Source organism: Protopterus annectens, chromosome 5.part0, assembly GCF_019279795.1.
Source record: "Protopterus annectens isolate FY-2018-M chromosome 5.part0, PAN1.0, whole genome shotgun sequence".
Taxonomy (NCBI): Eukaryota; Metazoa; Chordata; order Ceratodontiformes; family Protopteridae; genus Protopterus; species Protopterus annectens.
This window is the reverse complement of record NC_056735.1, coordinates 751,909,851-751,933,336: the sequence shown is the minus strand read 5'-3', so window position 1 is coordinate 751,933,336 and position 23,486 is coordinate 751,909,851. Positions and strand designations below refer to the sequence as shown.

The 23,486-nt window shown below is 41.3% G+C and overlaps 1 protein-coding gene across 2 annotated transcripts in view; it reads right to left on the bottom strand.

The window, feature by feature from the left end:
• The window catches only part of AASDHPPT (aminoadipate-semialdehyde dehydrogenase-phosphopantetheinyl transferase), an 871,134-nt gene that overhangs the window by 279,583 nt on the left and 568,065 nt on the right, over positions 1-23,486 (bottom strand). For both annotated transcript variants that reach the window (XM_044072600.1, XM_044072601.1), the window contains exon 3: positions 7,723-7,844. In XM_044072600.1, coding sequence (XP_043928535.1) covers positions 7,723-7,844 — 122 coding nt within the window. The remainder of the gene's footprint in view (positions 1-7,722; positions 7,845-23,486) is intronic.

The window sequence follows — 23,486 nt, the reverse complement described above, 5'->3', positions numbered from 1 at the left end:
AGCTGGTGCTTGTGTTGTGGCTCCATACCCAACCGAGGCAGAGACAGCCAAAGGCTCGGAAGATGAAGATTTCTGCGGCATACCGGACTCTGAAAGGATCTCAGTAGAAGCCTGTGTAGATATCAAATCTGGCATCAGGGGCTGTGAAAGCTCCTCACTGAATTCCAGAGAACTAACAACCTGCTTAGTAGTAGCGTCATCAGAAGGCTTAGCCTTGTGTGGTCTTGTCTCTGTCTTTATCTCTGCGTTTTTTCAGAATGTCCATGGATTGTTGGCTGACAGTTATCGGAATGCGAAGACAGAAAGCGAAAATAACTGTCTACAACAAGAGCTCTATGGCGAATGGTTCTTGCATTAAAGAGGGCACAGAACCGGCAATGGGGGATGTCATGGTCTGGGCCTAAACAAGTGACACAGTAAGAATGGAAGTCTCGGTGTGGGAACTGCTTTCCATAGGTGAGACAATTGTTAACTTTTTTCGGACATCGGTTAGCGCAAGAAAAAAGGGTCCCCAATGGGTTACTTAGCTTTAGACATTTTCAGCTGAAATTCAAACTCTGGTAGCAACCGACCGGCACTCATTCGAACTGATTCTGCTATGGGCTCCACAGCAAGAAAGACTGATGTAATGACGTCGGCTGCCTTGTTTTATAGCACTGACAACCTGACATCAGACTACAGGTGACTGCAGCTGATGCAGAAAAACATTGACTCCAATATTCGGGCCGGCCAAGGACACAGCAGGGATAATCCACAGGTGATGACTGCAACAGTGAAACACGAAAAACATCATCTGATATTCCCCTTTGTTCTGGAACTCTGGAAAGAAAACAGGAAGGTGAATGACCTGATTAATGATTGTTTCAGAAGCAACCTTGGGCATTAAGGAGGGGTTTTGGTCTAAGAAACACTCGGTCCTTATGGAATATGAGGTACAGTGGCTGAATGCAAAGGGCTTATAACTCTGAAACCAGCTTAGATGAGGTCAGGGCCACTAGTAAAATGGTTTTCCAAGATAGATACTGTAGCTCCACCTTTGCTGATGGTTCAAAGGGTAATGACACCAGTGCTTGTAGCACAAATGTTAGGTCCCAAGGGGGAACAGGATCCTTAACTGGTGGCCGTAAGAGGAATGTACCTTTCAAAAAGGCTTTGCACAATCTAGAAGCAGCTAAAGATGAGTTTTAAGTCCTGCATGGTAATGGGAAATGGCAGCAAGTTGGACTTTAACTGTAGAGGAATTGGCTCCTTGGTTGAAAATACAGGCCAGGAACTTTAAGACCAAAGGTATCAAGACAGTAAAAGGATTTATACAATGATGTGACACCCAAATGTAAAACCTCTTCCATTTGCTAGCATAAATCTTTTTGGTAGATGACTTGTGAGTGGAAAGCAAAATGTGCTTCATGGGAGAGGAAAGCCCGGAAACTCTAGCCATCATTGGAACTGCAGAAGCCAAGCAGTAAGCTTCAGGCTTTTCAGATCCAGATGATAATCACCCTCCGGATTGGATATCAGATCTAGACAAGGATCCAGAATCCAGGGAGGCCTGACACAGTGAGACCAAAGGAGAGGAAACAAAACCGGACAAGGCCAGAAAGGAGCAATGAGGATCACTTGGCACCTCAACCTTTTTGCTTTCTGAAAAAACTTTGACATAAGAGGAAGAAGAGGGAAGCATACAGCAGACTGGGGGGCCAAGCATGAACTACAGCTTCTCTGGGAAGTCATCCTTTGGGGGGAGTCAGGGTGAAGAACTTGTTGCACTTGGTGTTGGAAGTAGAAACAAAGAGATCTCAGCAAGGTTCATAGGTAGGTACTAGGCTATTGGCCCTAGGGCCTATATAAGCCTAACCAAATGGTACCCTGGCTTTTGCCACCCAAGAAAAGTATTTTCCTGTGCCCCTGTCAAGCAGAGCCACAAAAGTGATCCCCGGGGTGAATGTCCTATCTCCCATCCAATCATCTAGATTTTTCTTGAAGAGTGCTAATGAGGAGCTTTGTTTAGGTCTATATTAGAACACCGAACTTTCAAAACTTTGAGTGTTCTAATATCGAACCCTATTAATCGAAAATTTAAAACATCGAACATACAGAACAGCAAATTTTTTCCTAGGGAAAAAATTTGCTGTTCCAAAACACATACACACAACACAAGCACACCAAACAAACAGAAATCCACACACATACACCTAAACTCTTACACCTAACCCTACACTAAACTATACATACACCACTAACTACCCACTTACCTTAACCCAAACCCTAACCCTAAGGTCCGTCACTATCGCAAAGTCACCTCACCCACGCCCTAACCCTAACTCACCTACCCCGCCCTAACCCTCACATCCACACAATCGCACACTTACCTGACCTGCGCCCTAACCCTAACTAACCTAACCCACCCTAACCCTCACGTCCACACTTACCTGAAACCGACCTGTAACTTTCCACCACAGGGCTGAAAATACCAAAGCAACAGAAATGAACAACCGAATTCTTTCCCTAGGAAAAAAATTGTTTTTCTGTTTCTTCGATATTTTCAGCGTTCGCTGAAAACGGGTCGATGTTAGAACTCTCGAAATTTTGAACGTTCGGTGTTCTAATATACCTATCTATATCAAACAAAGTGGGTCTAGTTTGTTCCAGAGTATGGAAAGTCTCTGGGACAGGAATCTATCCCTCTAGCTGCTAGCATGTTTTGTTTATTGTGGTGACAAGGTTTAAGCCCCTAGAGCGTGTAGCTCGGAGGGATTGGGATTTCTTTGCATGGAGCATGTCCAACAGCTCTGGGTTTGACATAGCGCTGTATGTTAGGCAGAGATCGTCTCTGAGTAGACAATATGCGGCAGAGTAAAGCTGGAGTTTTTTTAGATGGTCTGCGTAGGGCATCTGTTTGAGGCCGGTAATCCTCTTTGTGAGGTATTTCTGCGGCCTTTCCAGTTGTTGTAGATGTCTTGTGAGGTACATACCAAAAGGGGCGCTGTACTCTATAATGGGTCTAATGAGTGATGAGTAGAGGGGAACAATGACCTCTTTTTTCCTGGATGAGAAACCGTCTGTGATGAGGTGTGCCACGTAGAAGGATTTCCTGACTATTGTGGCAATGTGATTATCAAAGCAGAGACTACTGTCCACCTGTGTCCCAAGGTCTCATCACACTTTTGGTGTTAAGTAGACTACCGCCTATGTGGTAGTTCATGGATACAGAGTTTTTACCAAAAGGGATGACAATGCACTTTTTGGCATTGAGCTTGAGGCCATGGCTTTGACACCAGGCATCTGTCTCAGTGAGGCCCTTTTATAGGATGTCCACATCGTTAGGAGTTTTGATTATGGCTCTTAGTTTGCAGTCATCTGCGAACTTTGTTAGCCAAAGACCTTCTGTGTTAGCCTGTAGGTTGACCCCATTTCTGGAAGATCATGTCTGCTACTGACTGCTTCAGAGACCATTCGTGAGGAGACAGTATGGTCCTGCTGAATTTGTCTGCCAAGATGTTGGAACTCCCCGAAATGTGCATTGTGACAAGAAAGCAGTTGGAGGAAATCGACCATTCCCACAATCTCATGGCCTCTCAACACAGCGGATATGATCTGGTTCCTCTCTGCTTGTTGCTATACCAGACCACTGACATGTTGTCCGTCTGTATCATAATCGTTCTTCTGGGAGAAATGAATGAAATTCTTGCAACACCAGAAGCACTGTTCTCATCTCCAAAATGCTGATGTGTAAGCAGGTCTCTACAGTTGACCACATCCCTTGAACAGTCCGTCTCAGCCAATGCCCCCCATCCCCACCCGAGACAAGACGCATTTATGGTGACTGTGGCTACAGGGGCGGGAGCCAAGAAGGGGCAACCTTCTGTCAAGTTCTGGGAATCTAACCACTACAGAAGGGACGATTTGCAGGTTTTGGACAGGCGAACGGGATGAGGTTGGGGTTGATGCCTGGTGGGTACAACTAGGAGCCAGTCATCCAGGTAGGGAAAAACCTGTATTCCCTGCAGTGTGAGTTGCGCTGCAAGTACTGCTACCACTCTGGTGAACACCTTGGGGGCTGTGGTGAGACCAAAGAGGAGTACCCTGAACTGGAAATGCCTGGCTCCTGACCAGAAGCGTAGGAACCTCCTGTGGCGCTTGTCCATCTTTATGTGGTAATACACATCTGGAGGTCCAGACAGCACATCCAGAAGTCCTTCTGCAGGTAAGGAAGGATGGATTGAATGGTAACCATCTGGAACTTCATCTTGGCAACAAACAGGTCAAGTCCAATATGGGTCTATGCCCCCCCTCCCCGTTTTTTTGGGCACCAAAACGAACCTTGAGTAGATGCCCGATCCAGATAGTTCTGGGAGAATGGGCTGGATGACTCGCTTGATTTCTAGACTGGCTGCCTCCATGTGAGCGGGTGAAACATCCGGGAGAATTTTCTGGGATCTTGGGGGACGAAGGAAGGGGATCGAATAACCCCTGGATATTATTCTCAGAACCCATCAATCTGTCGTGATGGCTTCCCTGGCTGATGGGTATAAGGAAAAGTGACACCCAACTGCCTTCAGGGCGGAGCAATCAGGCAACACTTCAGGGTCACTGGAAGGGTCTGTCCAGATGAGAGTCCCGAGACTGTTGGTCCCTCAGAGCCCTTCTGCCTCTAGGGTGGCATCTGAATGTATTATTCCCCAGTCTGCCTCTAGGGGAAGAGTCTGACAGTGTGTCCTGATGGAAAGCTCTGGACTTCCGGAACCACAGCTCCTTACTACCTCTCTGATACCTGGAATAGGATTGTGGAGAAGCAGATCCCGATGGCAGACAGGGTCTTGCTGTCTTTCTCACACTGGGTCAGAGTCTACTTCACGGATGGGCTGAACAAGGTAGACCTGTCAAAGGGGGCGTTCGTGATGGACACCTTAAAGGGCTCAGAGAAGTTACAGAGCCTCATCTGCCTAACAGTGATGCCTGAACCGGCTGCTCTAGATGCGCCTTCCTTAGCATAGGAGAGGAGCCTCATAGAGGTGTTAGAGATGGCCTTAAGAGTGGCCAGTCTGGAGGAGAAAATTTTCTCCTCCTCCTCGCAGAAAGGGACTCTGGGGAAGACGCAGGTACCTCTTTGATCAGTGATCTCTGCAGCCTAGTAACATGTGTCATATAATTCAGTGTCTTCAAAGAGAAGGTCGCTGAAGTGTAAACATGTTTCCCCAACCTGTCTATCATTCTCGACTCCCTGTTGGACGGATGGACAGAGGTGCTCTCTTGAGCGAGCTCCTTTTTGGTGGCAGCTACAACCACCAAGGCATCAACAGGGTCACTTTTTTACCAGAAGATTCTGTCCTGAGGGGTGCTTAACACTTTGTCAGGGCACCTGGGTACTGGTTTCACTGAGTCCGGTGCCTTCCATGCCCTATAAGGTCAGCTAAGGGGTCCACTTGAGATAGATGGACCTGTTCTGAACGCCTCCAGGAACACCAACTTGTCTGGATTGGGCTTTTAGGAGGATCACCCACCTTTCTGTCACAGAATTTCCATGATGTCTCCAAAGGAGACATCATCAGGTGAGATCTTGGAGAGTCTTTCCCTTCCTCGCAGTTGGTGTCTTCGGTGACAGACTCTGGAGTGGAGTCAAGGTGCCTCCTCTTGCACATGTGCTTCCTGTGGACTTCCTCAGGGGGGGGGTTCCAGGGAAGAACTGGAAGCCCGAGGCTCCACAGCCAATGCCAACCCCTTGGAACCACCACTGAGAGGACTACAGCTCTGAGAGCATCCAGCATCTAAGTGAAAGGCGTTGAGGAACTCAAGGCTGTGGTCAGCATTGAAGAAACCAAAAATGTCGATGCTGGCACCTCAATGCCGGAAGTTTCAATATCCACAGACCCTGAAGCCATGGGGCTTGGGAAAAGAGGATGCCCGGTAAAGACATGGGAAGGACCCACCACTCTCGAAGGGGAGGGGGGCAGGAAGGACCCCCAGCTGGATCTGGACCCACAGAAACTGTCTCATCAGACGGTCCACTTCTTTCTCTGGCCAACTCCAGGATGATCTGGTAGAGGAAGCCACCAACTCAGGTGTGGAAAGATGCCTGAGCAAGGCCAATGGGATCTCGGGAGGTTCAGGAGAAAACCTCGGCAGAGGTTAAGACAACCTGGGCCTGGCTTTAGAAGAAGGTTCCCCAGTAGACAGGGAAAAATCTAGCAGTTTCTGCTTTTCCGGAGGTCTATCCCTGCTTCTAAACTTTTCTCTCTCTCTTTCTTGGCCTTCTTATCCTCTTCCCTCCTTTTCACATTGGGCAATTTCAGAAGCTGAACTAGGTAACAGGCCCTTTAAAAAAAGTTTATTCTTTCTGTCCATGATAGTACAGGCACTGAAACCCAAACAAATGGAGCACTCAGAGTGCAGGTGGCTGGGGCCTAAACATACAATGCACTGGGTGTGGGCATCTGAAAGGAGAAGCTTATGTCCACACCCCGTCCACTTTTTAAAACCCGCAGCCTTCTCTTTGTCAGATTTTTAAGCCATATCCAAAAGTAGAATAAACAGAGCAAGTTAAAAAGAGGAACCTGATAGCCCAATAAGGATTTTTTTTTAACGCAAAGAACGCAAGGGTAGGGTAAAGAAAGGAAATCTGTAGAAAAGAGAAAAACAGTACCTGTAACAAGGCTATATTGGATTAGAAAAATGCTCAAAAACAAGGAGCTCAGCTGACCTGCTGTTGCTTAAATGGCTGCAAACGAGATCTGAGGTAGAGATGGAGAGTGGGGCATTGTGGGCAGGGGAGGAGTTTAGTTTTGGCACTGTGGCTTGGATATGGCCGGCATGGCACTGATGTCGGTGCCTATACCCACAAGGTGAAGATCAAATGAAGACAACAATTTTAGATCAAATAGTCAAAAATACACTTACATTTTCTGAAAAAAAACTCACTAATGCAGAGCTTGGGACTGCTAAAAGATCAACACCAATCAAAGAATGACAACGACAATCTAAACAGAGGAGCTGCCATGGTGCACTATGGAATAGTGAGGTGAAGTACAGCAGCTTGAGAAAGGTTGGACTGTCAGGTGGTCTTCATGCATGTTGGTATTTCTTCTACAGTTAATGGAGGATGGACCCACTTCTATCAGGTCAAAGACTACCTTGGCCTTTTGTTTGTCAAAAAGAGTCTGTAGTCATGCATGTATGATAACAATCAAATTTTGATCCCTAACAAGTAAAACATATATTTATATTACAAGTTTGTTTCACAGCCGTACAGTGGTTGGCACTGATGCCTCACACAGCTTTGCAATTTGTTTCTTTCATTGGTGCCATCTGTATGTTCGTATTGCATTTTGAAAGTTTTCACCAGGTGCTCTGCTCACATCCCAAAGGCATGTAGTTAAACTAGTGATCTCCCAAAATGCCACTGGTATGTATATGCCATGCATGAGTGAGTGCACTGTTGTGCGTGTCCCATTAAGTGTCAGGATAAGCACCCTCATGACTCAGTCATTCATATGGCCTACTGTGATATATACCAGTACAGGCTTCTATATGGATAACACTGTAGAAGTTTATAAGGTAGGTTAGCTGATAAAGACATCTCTGAAGATAAATTAGCCAAACCGAGTTTAAATTTTTTTTTAACATGCTGACATGTATGTGGAATGACTGCCCACACGTGTTGGATGACTGAAAACAACCAGGTCACATATTTCATGCAAGCTGTTAAAAAATATATATGTGAATTACCCAGTGCCTATGAAACATGTCCATCTGTTCCCATTCACTTCCCGATGACTTGATGACATTCCATTCCAGGTCTGTGAATTGTCGTTTCATGATCCTAAAAAACTCTGGTACAGACCCTCTGGCTGAAAAATAAACAAATAGCTTTACATGACATGTAGAATTTATGGGTAATAGTTATGGCAAAAATATCTAGAATATTTCAGTTACTTGCTTAAAGCTTATCTATTAAAGAACACAGTACATTTACAATCGGCTAGTATGTGTGTGTCTGTAATAATTACCACACTGTTGTAGGTTCTGCTCAGAGAACTCAGTTTACAATTAAAATATGAAGACCCTGCATGCATTAAAAGAAAGCAACAAACAAAATTACAAATTATTTTTCAAAGAAGCTGTTAAACTAAAATGTAGGCACAATGGGACTCAATGTAAATTCTTTGAAATGTACAGCAAATACAATGTCCTATATGGCAACCAGATATTCAGATCCCATATTAATGTAACTGAGGGGGTTTATAATTTATCTCCTCCGAAACTGACACTAGGAGGCCCAAACATACTGCCGTGCCACCTGGCCTTTGTTTCTGTTTACCTTCAACCTCACTAGAGCCAAACAGTTCAGCCTGCCTACTATGTTTCAGAGAATCACATCACTTAAAGAATCACGGGAACATGCTGCTGTTTAGAACATATCCAAATGTAAGCAGTCCTGCTGTCATATATTGCTATATTAGTTACTATCTAATAGACTTAAAAAAGACAACGCTGATGACTAAGAGTTCAATACTCAAATCTTCTAAAAGCTTCCACAGTTCTACAAAAGTAGAAGCTTATTATTTTTTCAATTACATAATTAGCATAATCTATTGTTTTACCGAATAAATGTGAAATTACTAAAAAATGTAATGAATGCATTGTTAAATTAATCATTTATAAGTCTGTAACAAAACTGTCAACATCTGAACATGCAGATAATCTAAAACTTTGAGAGAGTCTAAACAGTTTCAAAGCAGCTGGTATAAGCCACCCACAAGGTAATGACTTGTCAGCTGAACCAGCTCAGGACATTCTGTAATATGGCAGGACTAGTGGTTATAAGCCTAGCCCTTCGCTGAATGTGCACAACTCATGATGTCAAAATTCAAGGATGACATGTAACATGAAGAGCCTACAGAGGTTAACTGGTTCATAGTTCATGACCTACTTGCTTTCAAGGTACCCGGTTGCTATAATTCCATCTTTCTAGTTCCCCACATAGGCATCATGATTATTTCTGAAAGTAGATGACTAATGACTAATTCTAACTGCAAGAGGAAATTTATTCCATAATTATAAATGTGCTACATAGTGTATATGTTTTTACATTAAAATTTTCTTTAGTTCTAGGTTCCCTGAGTTACACTCTCAAGTGGTATGTTTTAAGTATAAAATTTCAAATAGTGCCTATCTTTAAGGTTCAGGTTTTATAACCCAAAGACTTTTCAAACAAGGTATTACTGTATCTTTTCAAGCTGCTGCATGTTGCTTATTAGTAGGTTAAAGAATATACTATAATACATGGGTCACCTTGATTATGCTTCAGAATCAGAAAAAAATAATCCTGTGCACTGCTTCTGTAGTGTAAGATCAGACTATAACTGCTCTTTTGGAGGTGTCCAACAATTGTTACACTCCCAGAAATAATTGTTATGGTCAGGTCTCATGGAAGAGACTTTCCTTCACTCTCAAGTGTCCCCGAATTACTGGCCTCATATATCCATTCTAGCTGCAGAAGTTTAAAGACTTCAGTCTGTAAGAGTTTATTTAACTAACTAGGACGAGATTTTAAAAACTGTCTTTGAATTTTTTCTCCAATAATGTTTACTTGCTGTCTATGTGACAGCACTCGCTAAGTGCTTTATTGTTTTTCAAAGCCCATAAAACACTTCACACGTTTTATTATTATTATTATTATTTTGATTTTGTAACTGGTAGTACATGGAGTAAATAAAGCTCCATGTACTACAAGGAGTTATTTGATGATTTCTCTTCTGAGACACCCCAGCACTGGAATTTTAAAAGCCAAGGGATACTGGTGCTGGGACCAGAGAGACTTCAGATACCATTTTTATCTTTCTCATGTGGAGTCTTGCCAGAGGTATCATGAGAATCATAGATGCCATGAAACCCAAAATCCTGAGCTATTCCCTTGCAGTGATGAAAGTCTGAGTAGCAAACCTTAGAAATAGATCTAGATATAGATCTATTTTTTTTTCCTGCGGAAGAAAAGCTCCTTGAACTGAGGTGATTAGCAGATACCCTAGGAGCATAATCCAGTGGGATGCAGTCAAAAAAAGACTTTTTTTTTAAGGTGACTCCATTGTGAGACACACAGATATTCCCCTCACCAGGATGAATAATGAGCGGGTTATGGTTAGCTGCCTTTCAGGTGCCAGGATCCATCAAGTCACTCACACACTCAAGTCACACAACTACAAGTACTGGTATGACTCTCTCACAGTCCAGGGGGGGGGGGGGTGAATGACTTAATATGTACCTCACTGGACTGTATGAAGAGAGACGTGACTGAGCTCTCAGATTATGTATCACAGGCAGGTATAAGCCTAGCTTTAAGCAGCATTCTACATTCTTCAAGGATGATGCCACAATACAAACCGAAAATGATTGACTTTAACAATTGGCTTAGCTTCTGGTGTTAGTGCAATGGGATCCAATATCTGTTAGCCTGGAAAGTCATGGTCGACGAGCCATGCTGTTTTGCAAGAGATGGTCTGCGCCTGTCTCCTTGAGGCTTTCCAATACTGGCAAAGGCATTAGCCACCTCTATTGCATCTTTTTTTAGGCAGTATCAAAATAACCAACCACCCAACATAACAAAATCCTCTCTAGATAAACTCAAGGTACTGCTGTTTAATGCTAGGAGTCTAAACAAAAAACTGCACTCACTGGAATTACTCAAGCACTCAAGTCACCTAATAGAGACAAGGTTCAAAGGTGTGGAAAGCACCCCAGCCATGCAGGGCTACAATACCTTCCATACGTTCAGACCAGAAACTGAGTGTTAAAGAACCACAGGAGGAGGTGTATCCATCTTCATTAAGGATAAGTACACCTCATGACTGGTCAAACAGTATGACTCTCTTGAACTACTCCATGTCTAATTAACTATACGCAAAATCCCCTACCATGAAACAGGAAAAGCATACCACATACCTGGAGTTACTGGAGTTGCTTGTTATACGGTCCAACATCTTACTCATGGGTGATTTTAATTATCCTACCATAGACTGGGAAACATACCCAACCATAAACATGGTATCTCAGAGGTTCTTGGACATTGTCAAAGCAAAAGATCTGGAACAGCTAGTCAGCATGCTCACAAGAGGCTGAAACGTCCTGGACATAGTACTCATTAACATGGGAGAACACTGCACACATTCCCCCCAAACCTCTCAACCTGGAAACATCAAAAATCTGGACAAGGTCCATGGAAAATAGGTACAAATCTGTACACTGATTAATGTAAAATTTGCATACATAATTAAGTAACCCTGCCCACTCCAGTGGAATTGTGGGGTACCAACTTTCAAATGCAAACTGAAGAACAGACAACTCAAATATGGCACCAGTCTCCCTGCAGCAATTCCAATGTCCCATTACATGGCTATTTCGCCCCATTTACCATAAACAACAATGTGTGCACACTGCTTTACTTCTACAATGATTATTTGGATTTTATTTTCACATTTTATAGCACAATGCACAAACACTAATAGAAATCTGCTAAACAAAGCAATACTGTCTCACAATGAAAATAGACTTGGCATTAAAACTTCTCTGCCCTTAAAACTCACATTCATTGAAACAGCATTGAAACCCACACCACATCCAAAGAAAATGTATCTGGCCAGTGGCAGATAAAGATTACCTTTGGACTGTTTTCAAATCATAGGCCCCTGGCTTGCACACAAAACAAGAAACACATGTGTTATTTGATACACCTTCCTGGCTTTATTAAATTATATTCCTTGCATAATACAGCACACTTGTTAGACTTCAGTTAGAGTGCATTTTAAAATGTATTGTTTGAACATTTTTCCAGTAGGCAATGAAATGCATGAACCAATAATGACAAAACTGCCCTATTCAGAACATATCCATCATAAAAATCTACTTCCACACATACACACACACAATATATATATATATATATATATATATATATATATATATATATATATATATATATATATATATATAGAATGACAGCAGTGTAAGCCATAGGCATCTTGCACAGCTTCTTGCACTTATTTTCAATTTCAGTTTTTTTCGGGGGGACAAAAGACCAAAAATCAGGGACACATTTTAAACATTGCCTGTATAATTTTGGAAAGTTGCTATAATAAAATGTTGTGTTACCACCATGCATTTCACTGCCAAGTCTTGAACCCAAGACCCTACGCACCACAGTCACAGCAACATACCACTATGATAAATCAGCAGTTTTCAGACAGACAGGAAGACTGAAACTTAAATGGCCATCATTTAGTGAATTTAGTTCTCACTTCTCACCATAGCTCTCAACCTCTTAGCACAAAAAATCTGGACAAAGTCAATAATGCGGAAATAAGGATTTCATTTCTCACTTCTCACCATAGCTCTCAACCTCTTAGCACAAAAAAAACTGAACAAAGCCAATAATGGGAGAATACAGGTCTATATCATGTGATCAAATGATCATAATAGTGAATGCTGAAAAGAGTGAAAATGCAGCACAATGAAACCATTATTGTGGGGGGCTGCACCCCCACTAAATATATATAAATATACCAACTCCGAGATCACACTACTGTGAGGAAAGGGCAAATATTCTGATCTTCACTGTACCGCGATCCCACAAAAAGCACTTCGATGTGTGTCATTTTCGCCCTTTTGAGCGTTCGCTATTGTGATCATTCAATCGCATAATATAGACCTGGGGAATACACCCCCAAAATAGGGACAAACTTCAAATACTGATCTTATAAACTTAGAAAAATAGGGACAAACTTCAAATACTGATCTTATAAACTTAGAAAAATACTAGAATAAATGGTTTTGTGTTAGCAAAAATAATATGAAGTCTGAAATTCAAATGCCTGTCATAATTTAGTGAATTCCATCCTTCAGTGATTTGCCACAAAAATCCTGAAAACCACAGATTTAATGAAGAGTGGAACAAAAATATGAACCAGAAATTCCCAAGTGGTGGTGGCAGGTTTGAGCCTGAGTACCTCTAACACACACTAACACACACACAACACACACACCACATACACTAACACACTAACACACTCACACACACACACACACACACACACACACACACACACACACACACACACACACACACACACACACACACACACACACCTTGTTACAAAACAAAGAAAATACCAGAGCATCGGAAACGTCCCATTTCATCCTCCAAAGACTTATCGGTTCAAGAAAATACCTGAAACGGCTAAGCAACTAAATCTGCAACTTCGTGTTCTCCATCAGTTCACCCTCCAAAGACTTAAGCAACTAAATCTGCAACTTCAGGTCCTCCAAACTACATCTGCAACTTCAGGTCCTCCAAAGACTTAAGTAACTAAATCTGCAACTTCGGTTTAAGAAATACCTGAAATGGCTTGGCTTAAGCAACTTCAGTTCAAAAAGAAAATACCCATACCTGAAATGTGTAGCTCGGCTGATAGACTTGAGCAATTTCACTTTGTGTAGCTTGGCTCCAAAATCTTAAAACCCAAACTCCAAAAACTTAATGGAAGCAAAAGCAGCTGTGCTTCAGTTCGTGTAGCTCGGCTCCAAAGACTTAATGGAATCAAAAGCAATTGTGTCCATGGGGTCTATATTATGAAAGCGAAAATCCCTAAGCACGAATACCTAAACGTCGACCCCCTTACCGCAAACCGCGAAAATCCTGAACGCACTAAATCGCGAAAAAAAAAATATTGCCTGCAATAGTCAGCCAACCCCACCACCCACTACATACTACCTACCTAACTATGCACTATCCTTAACCCCTCCCTAACCCTAAGGACCGTAACTACCGCACACTTTCCCTACACACATACACCCAAACAAAATAAATAAAACACATGTATACATTTAAAAAAACCCTACCTCCAACACTGTACTAAACCCCACAAACACAACTAACTATGCACTATCCTTAACCCCTTTCTAACTCTAAGGTCCGTAACTACCGCACATTTCCCCTACACACATACACCCAAACAAAATAAATAAAACACATACATACATTTAAAAAAACAACTACTTCTAACACTACAATAAGTCTTACAATACCTATCTATGCACTTACCTTAACCCAAATCCTAACACTAAATTCCTATCTATCGCACACTTACCTTACGGAGCTATACTACAGATGGGCCAATCAAAACAAATCGATATTTCGAACTTCGCGGTTTTGAACTTTCGCGGTTTAAGTACTTTGCGCAACACAGGTCGACGTCTTCATATTTGCCTAAAGGAATCTTCACTCTCGTAATAGGAACCCATTTCCACGCATGCCCTTGAGCTCAATTCCGACAGGCTGACAGAGCTGATGTCATCACGCACGTGACGATCAGCTCCAAAAGCGTGAAAGAAAAAAATAAAAAAAAAATCGAGAATGAAGGGGTGCCACTTTGGAATCATGGCACCCCATTATTTGCACCCCAAAACTTGATAAAAACCGAGCAGTTCGGTACAGTTGGGAGGTATGCCCCTCCCCCCTTGTGATGTCTCCCTGGTAAGATCGGACCAAAATTATAAACCAGATACCCCATCAAGCTCAAAAATAATTAAAAATTGTTCAAAAAAAAATTACTTTCTATTAAGTGATGGTATAAGAAGCTTCAAAGTCCCCTTGAACAAACACAGATAACACAGACTACTATGCAGAGGGGTACACCAATGGCCTGTATAACCAAATAAGCAGTTGTATAGAATCAGCTGTACCTGACTAGATTAAAAACAGGTCTTGCCGAAAAACAAGCCCCCCTGCTGGACCCCTAGTATAAACAAGCTATACAACATGAGAAACTAATGTCCAAAAAGAAGAGGGAAGTAGCTCAGCAGAGGACAAAAATCCCTCTCTAGCTTAAACAAACAAGTTGGAGATCTTGTCAAGTCCTCTACAGCTAATTATGAAGCAAAAATAGCCATACTCGCTATGGATAATCACAAGGCATTCTTTGACTACATCCTAAATCTAAAAGGGAATACCCAGCTATGTGTTGAACTGGCTGTGGATGGCATACTCAACCGGAATAATAGCCAAGCTGCTAGCTGGTAGATTTAGAGAAAACTTCATCCCCCCCGTCCACTCTAGTCATCCCCAAAGTATACCTGCCACCATTCCTCAGCCTATTATCTCAAGAGAGCAGGTCATCTCAGTGCTCTCCAAGGCCAAATACATGGCATCAATGGGACCAGACAACATCCCAAGTTGCCTTTTAAACAACTTAAAACATGACCTAGCAGACCCATTTGGATCCCTGTTTAACCACATCCTGCAACCTGGCTATGGTCTGGCAGAATGGAGGACAGCAACAGTAATCCCCCTGCATAAAGGGGGACCATCAACTGACCCTGGGAATTATAGACCTATAAGCTTGACTACCCTCATCTGCAAGGCCATGGAAAGAATCATTATGGACCTTATTAAAAAGGACATAAGTAATCTCCAAACTCTGGACTCAAACCCAGTCTGGATTAATTAAAGGTAAAGCATGCCTGTTAAACATGGTTGACTTCTTCAAGAAAGTCACCAAGGCCCTGGATGAGGGAAAAACACTGCATACCACCTATCTTGACCTAGCCAAGGCATTTGACACAATCTCCCACTCAGGTACTATAGAGAAACTCTCCTAGTTGGGAATTAACCCCTACATTACCAGGTGGGTATCCAACTGGCTCACAGACAGGACACATACTGTCAAAGTGTGTGACTTCACCTTTAGCAAAAGACCAATCACCAGTGGCGTACCACAGGGTTCTGGGCTGGGCCCCTTACTGTTCAAAATTTATTTCTCAGAAGTCCTGGCAAACTTGGAGGACCTCTGGCTGACCAAGTTTGCTGACAATTGCAAATTGAGAGCAATCACTGAGCCCTCCAATGATGTTAATATACTGCAGACAGGGTTAACACAGACAAATGATTGGGGCCAAAGCCATGGATTAAAGTTAAATGCACAAAAAAGTGCATTATTATTCCCTTTGGGAAAGCTGACATCCCTACTAATTACATTACAGACAGTGCCCGCCTAAGTGCAGACCCAGTGGTATGTGATCTGGGTACTCAGGTTGACAGCAATCTGAACTTTGACCACCATGTATCCACGGTATTAAGGAAATCCTTTTATGTGGCACATCCTATAAGTAAAGGCATTGCAGGTTATTATAATACCATTATACCCAGTCCTCATCAGACCAATAATTGAGTACAATGTTCCCTTTTGTATGTACCTCACCAGACACCTGCAACAATTGGAGAGAACACAGAGGTTTCTCACCAGGAAATTACAGGGTACACAAAACAAGTCTTACACAGAAACACTGAAACCCTGTAACTGTATTATGTCTCCTACAGGTTGCTAAGGAGTGACCTGTGCCTGACTTATAGGGCAGATTCTGACCCAGTCCTGATGGAAATGCTACACATTCAAAAATCAAACTGCAGGAGGGTCACTCGCTCCATTGATCTTAACATAGCCTCTGATATGAACAGGTCATGCTGGAGAGACAGATACATCTCCCAGAGACTCGAACTTCTCTGAAACAAGCTTCTAATTCATGTGAAGCAGAGCCTCTCCCTGATCCTCTTCAAACGCAACCTAGATCAATGGATGGGTGACTGCAAATTCACTCCTTGGGTGGTGCCCATGCCCCTCCTGGATAAAAGAAGTCAGCATTAACTACCATAGACCCTTACCTTTGTGAACATTACTCACCTAACCATGGACAATTGGGGCAACTCTGATCAATATGGCTAGGCTTGTAAGGGATCTAGGGCCATTAGCCTAGTAACCTCCTATGAATGACCTCTTAGAATCCCAGTTTGTGTAAAGTATCTCACACCCAAGTGAGATATTTCTGACACTTTGAAAAAGACTCTGCAAAGATAAGCAAGTCATATAAACATGGAAAAATGTGGACATCCTGTAGCCTGTAATGAGCCATAAATGTAGCTTGACACTTTGTGAACACTCTTCGTGCAGTAGATAGTCCATATGGTACGGCAGAAAACTAACAATGCAATCCAGACACACAAAATATTAAAAACAAAACTCTAAAGTCTGGATGAATAGGAATGTGAGGATGAGCATCTTTTAAGTCTAGTGTTACCAGGAAAGTTAAATGAGGAAGAAGCATTTTGAATCTGGGCACTATCACAAACAGGTTAAGGAAATAAGATTCAGAAATGGTCTCCAAGCATCTTCTTTCTTTGGCAAATGAAACACCCTTGAGTAAAAAAAAATGTTCCCATCCTATCACATCCTGACATAATGTGTATCAAAGGGCAGAGGAAATTGAGGAGTCTGGTCTGCTGGGTGAGGAATTACCACCTGAAAAGGGGGATGTGATTTCCTCCCACTGCTATCTGCAACCTTAATGAATGATCTACATTCATCTGAAACTATCGGCTGCCAAAGAGGAAAGTGGAGATTCAGATTTTCTGGAAGGGAAAAGGGACTGTCAGGGTGGTGGTGGAGGGGGAGAAGGTCCCTTAAATAGTCATTTTGACTTGCTGGACTATTCTTGGTTTTAGAGAGGTTATGTTATTCTTTTTGGAACCCCTTTGCCATTTCCTCTTAAATGTCAGTCTACCTGCATTTTGGACACATTTATTTATTTTAATTATTTACTTATTTTGCTAAAAATGGATGAAGGGTTACAGAATCCCTCAGACAACTTAGAAAAGGAGGGCTGAAATACCTTACAGATTCCCTGTATCAAGGATCAGCATGTGCTGTTCCTTTCATCACACTTTCTGATAACCTCTGCAGCAGAGGAACAAAAAAACTAAATTTCTATCCAATCAAGAATTTAAAATCTCATTTTTCACATCATCTTGGAGGTTCAGAGAATGCAACAGGCAAACCTCCTCAAAAGAGTACAGTGGCCATAGCTCTTGAAGAAGTATCAACTGAGTCATACATAGACTGTAAACAATGAGCAGTGACCTGTAAAATGGAAGAAATTAAAATATTTAAAGCAGATTGTTTTCCTCTCAAAATGAGACTGCAGCTAAAATATTCCTCATAATTTTAACAATCAGTCAGGATAAGGTTTAACATATAAACCTGACCATTCAAATGTCTGAAAATCAAAGTTGCCAATAATCTTCCTACCCTTGTCAAAAACAGTAGGACTGGAATTACTCAAATGTTTAGCAGCAGTAAGATTAACTAAAGCTATAGCTACTCAGTCAAGTTTAGGAAGAGTGTATAAAATACATAAAATAATGAGGAACTTTATATATTCTACCAGCCTTTTTAGGAACAGCAGACTTTCAGGAGGATTGCAGGCAGTCACACACATCCACTAAAGCTGAAAGAACCAGGTGAAGGTTTTAGACATTCCTTCTGTAATACCTCATTTTATTTTATTATGGTCTGAGAAACTTCAGTATTCTCCCACTGAAAAAATGGCACATCCTGGAAACAGTCTCATAGAAAAATAAACCCCTACAGAGAGGATAAGAAACTGACCTCTCCTCGGAGTCTGAATAAGAAATCTGAGGAGAAACCCTGTACCCATCCTTTTATCCTCCTGTCCAGATTCATAATCTTGACTCTCTTCAGGAAAAGAGGTGTCCCTCTTTCTTTTACCAGAAACCACCTTATAAGGATAAAATTGCTTGAATTAAACCCTGAGACAGACCCAAAGATGAGAGGTCTGAAGAACCAGCTTTGGCCACCTATGGCTGAGGCAAATTGCTAGCCAGCTGTGGTGGAAAAGGCTGTTTGTTTAACTTTTAATTTTTGTGACATTGCGACCATTAGTTTGTTCCATGGACAAGCAAAACATGGAGGCTCTGTCCCAGGGAATTAAGCAACATAAGCTGATAAAAGTTTGAAGTTATTAAAAGTCTATTTTTTCTCTCACAAGAAACACTGTCAAAATCACTTTAAAACACTTTCCCATCTCCAAAAAAGTAAAATAAACACAATATCGCTACAGAAAAAAAAAAATAGTTTTCAATTACTTTGTACAACTTTGAAAATGACATTGAAGAAGTCTGCTCCCATGTAAAAGCAGAATTTAGTCTCGAGACAGTCCACTAAAACACTAACTCCTAGCTAAAAAGTAACTTTCTTAAGCAAGAAAGCACATTAAAATAATAATATTTTATGTGGAAGGTTTTTTTCCCCCAAAGGGAACATTATCCGCACAGCAAAGCAACAGTACAAGCAGACTGTCCATTCTTGAAAGTCATCAGAGCAGCACTCTTTTCAATGTCAAGAAAGCTCTGAAGGGCTTGGCACCAAATCCAGTCTTTTTACTCAGCTCAGCTCAGCTTGAGTTGAATAAAGGTTTGGGCAAGTAAAAGGTGACCTGAAGCTTTGGAAGCTGGCCAGCTGTTATATTCTTAGTAGGATATAACCCATATAGCTCAGGTAAAGTGTAGGAAGAGATTGTAATACCCTCTTGGGTTGCTTGGAGAGTTTTGGCTGGCTGTCCCTGTTGTGTAGAAAGATGTGGCTCAAGGTACAGAGACATCTGGGATCCAGACGGCAGATACAAGGGGGGAAGAGACCATTTGTCTTGCCAAGACAGAGAAAACTCTCTCCACTACCTCAAAGGCAGAGTGCTTCAGAAAGAATGCAGTTGATGGAGCCAAGAAGCCATACTTCCAACCTATCAACTCCCTCTGCCCCAAGGCAAACCACCCAAGGCAGAGATTGGAACTGAGCTGTCCCGTGCCAAGGCTCTGAAGAGCAGAGACATCTCTGGCAACTTCGGAGTTGACTCTAACACCTCAGATCTGACAGGGACACTATGGCTCCGAGAGTCATCTGGCTTAGTGATGTCCTCGAAGCCAAAGATACAAATACCTTCAGATCCAATCCAGATGGACCCAGAATACTCAGATCCAGGGGCTCCAAAATGGATGGCCAGCTTGAAGAAGGAGCCAAGAGAGGTGGAGTAGTCTGAACTAGGGCTTCCTGACCTGAAGAGGTAGGTGCCAGGAGAACTCCCATCTGTATCCGCGCCAAGAGAAATCTCTTCATCATTCTGTCCACATCCGCTTTGGTAGACTACTGGAAGAACGAGAGGTAGCTACAATTAGTGTGTCACATTTAAAAAAAAGGAGAAGGTACTCTGGAAGGTACTGGATCAATAGTGGGCGAGTAGCTAGTTCTTGGTAAGGGTCTCAGATCTGAAGCGCTTGGATCCTAGGAGGGCATTGTTAGATCCGGCACTGATATTATAGAAGTAGTCTTTGGTTCAGATTTATGTTTTTTCTTAGGCGGCTCCATGGATGAAGGAGTCAAGGATCTTGAAGGTTTAGGAGACTTACTGGAAGTCTCCTTGGTTTTAGAATTGGAAGGCTGAACTCCAGCAGTAGCCTCAGAGAAAGATGCAGGGAGTAACCCTTGTAAAATGAGTTTACTCTTTCAGTCTACAATGGCACACAGACTAAGTTTTTTATATACTTGGCATTCATTTTTAAGGTGAACAGGGCCTAGACAATAAATGCATAATAAATGCGTGTCAGACAAAGGCAACTTATGCTCGCACTTTTGGCACTTAATACCAGAGGGGCCTTTTTCTGACATCTTGAACTGCAAAGTACAAGAATGAAAAATAACAGGAAAATCTCTCTTTCTTTCTTTCTTTTTTATTATAAAAATAGAAACAGAAAACGAAAGAAATACCAATGATGGTACAAAGAATACACAGTTAATGTAAAGGCAGGAAAAGATAACAATACCGACTACCAATGGTAAAAAGAGATTATACCAAGTGTAAGAAAATGAAGGGTTTATAGAAATGAAAGGGATAAACTATTATATAGCTAATCGAAAACTGAAAAAAATATTTTAATGAATTGCTCAAGTGCCGAAAGCGACCACATCTACTTACGAAACTGGCAAAAGAGATCTGAGGTATGTTAGGGGTTGGTGTGTTATGGGTAAGTGAGGAGCTCAACAGCTTTTTGGTGGCCATGAGCTAAGGTAACCGCCGAGTTGGATCTGAGGATTGGATCCAAACTCAACAGTTGAGGATATAATGAAAACTGACAACATCAGATCACAACTTATGATCAGATATTGTTCTCAATAATTTCTTTGAATTTAACAATGAAACTTACTGGCAGAAAAAGGGTGTGGCAATGAGTGTAAGGATGGCACCAATGTTTGCAAACTAGTGATGAGTTGGTGTAAACAACAAGTTTTAATTAAACATCAATATTATGAGAAGATATTTTTGTACAAGTGATACATACATGATTTTATTAATTTTATGGAATGGTATTAAAGAATTTATTATGTTATTTAATAATTTGAATTCTAGTACTAAATTCCTTTTATTCAATATGCATACTATGGGACATGTGCATTTTTTAAACTTGGAATCGATTTTAAATAAGCAGCCACATATATCTGAGAGCAATATTTATAGAAAAGAAAACTGTTTTAATAATTATCTATTTATAACAGTCAGCACCACTCTTTCATGAAATGGAACATGATTAGTGGGCAATTCATTAGACTTAAGTTGTGTTATAAGTATAGACCTGTTAAATAAATTTGTTAGAGTCAGACTGTAAAAATCATTGAGTTATTCAAAAACAATGTCAATCAATAACAAACAATAATGCAGGAGAACTCAAGCATTGTATACTCTAATGTACATTAGGAGGCAAAAAACCATACACAAACTTGTACAGAATTTTGTCTAGTTTATTGACAGAGGGCACCATTTTTTATACATGTCATTATCAGTTTTGCCCACCTCACTGGCGTGGTCAGTGACAGGGTCTTTACATCATAGTAACTTATGAAAAAGTGCTGAGATAGTGTTTTTCAAAAAATCTCTTTCCCATGAGAATGTTACAGCCTTGCAAGCACCTGGTCAGTCACGATGACCTCCTGAGGATGTAGCCAATTCAAGGCTCTTAGATTAGTTCGAATACAATGGGTGCAGTTCTTCTTAAAATGCCTTCCTTTGTTTCTTGCTTGCCAGCTGGACACTATCTCTGATAGTGCGCAAGGCTATTCTTCTGGTGGAAGCAGGAAGAAGATACACATGCAGACAGATTTATTATTTTCTAACTTTGCAAAATAATCTTTACTTGAAAGACATGAGCCAGGCTGTGCTTGAACGCTGCCAAGGCCAAATTTCTGATTACACTGCAGCTTGTGCTTCAAGCAATAATATGCAAGTTTATTTCTACTATTATTCTAGTAAAACAGAATTAAATGCATTACATATCATACTACTTTTCAAACTTTGTTCTCTATTATAGATTTAAGTACATTTATTCCTAACTAAAGCACACATTTCTCTATATATTTGACCACACAACTTATATGTGTTTGAATGTTTGAATACACATTTTTCCAAGCAGCATACATTGTAAATATATTTTCTAAGCAGCATACATTGTAAATATATTTTCTAAGCAGCATGTATAGATTTTTCTAACATTCTCCCTCCTGTTAATGCATTTTATTCTATTTGAAACATAAACAATATTATTTCATTCCTCAGCCTTTCCCTTTCAAGGGCTTTCAGCTAAGTAAGTCATTGGTTTTATATTTCAGAAAAAGCATCATTTGAAATTAATCTTTTAATTTCAACACTTTGGTAAAAAGTTTCAGTAGCAGATATATCAACAAATTTTTGATTAATCTTTTCATGCAGGAATTTCACAGTAAACACATGTTCCTATTAGGAGTATACCCACACAAATAGCAATTAAATGTTTAATAGGATGGAACCCCACCCCCCCAAACAGATTCTGGAAAAAGTCCGTCAGTGGGTTTGGGCCTGGTTTAGTCATTGCTGATACTTGCTGAATTACCTCTAGGTGGTCATTGATTTCATGTTGGTTGTCTGGAATGTACGACAGCATTTTTCTTCGTGTACCACCTCTTGCCGCTAGGGTGAAGTAAAGAGCCATTCGATTTTGTAGCACAACAGTTTTTATTGCATTCAGTTCATTAGTCACCAATTCTAGGGTGGAAAAAGTTGCATTGCTCATGACTTTTGACAGCTTCCTCAGCTCCCAGATCGATTTGACTGCTCCATAGGCTGGTGGTATTCCTGCCCTGGATATAACACTGTTGCCCAAGTTCATATGAGTCAATTTACTTTTGTCTTTCACTGAATTATGGCCTTTTCAACCAGCTTCGATTTTACCAACTGGATTCACAGGTTTTTCACTGGACCTTCAGATTCTCGAGCTGTTTTCCTTATCTTACCCAAAGGTAATTCTGCAGTATGTCTTATTGCTGAAACCAGATAACCCAAAACAACTGCCGGACCAATTCTCAGGTAACCATTTATATGCCTTTTTCCCACAAATAAAATCATTACTTTGGTACTGATACGTGTTATCCCTGCATGGAACATTTTCTATTCTTAATAGACAATTGCTTAGTTAAGACTGGATTGTCACATACTGCATTTAATGTAGTTTTCATTGAACTCAGATATGAATCATGGTTAGTATTACAAACAGTACCCCACTTTTGACT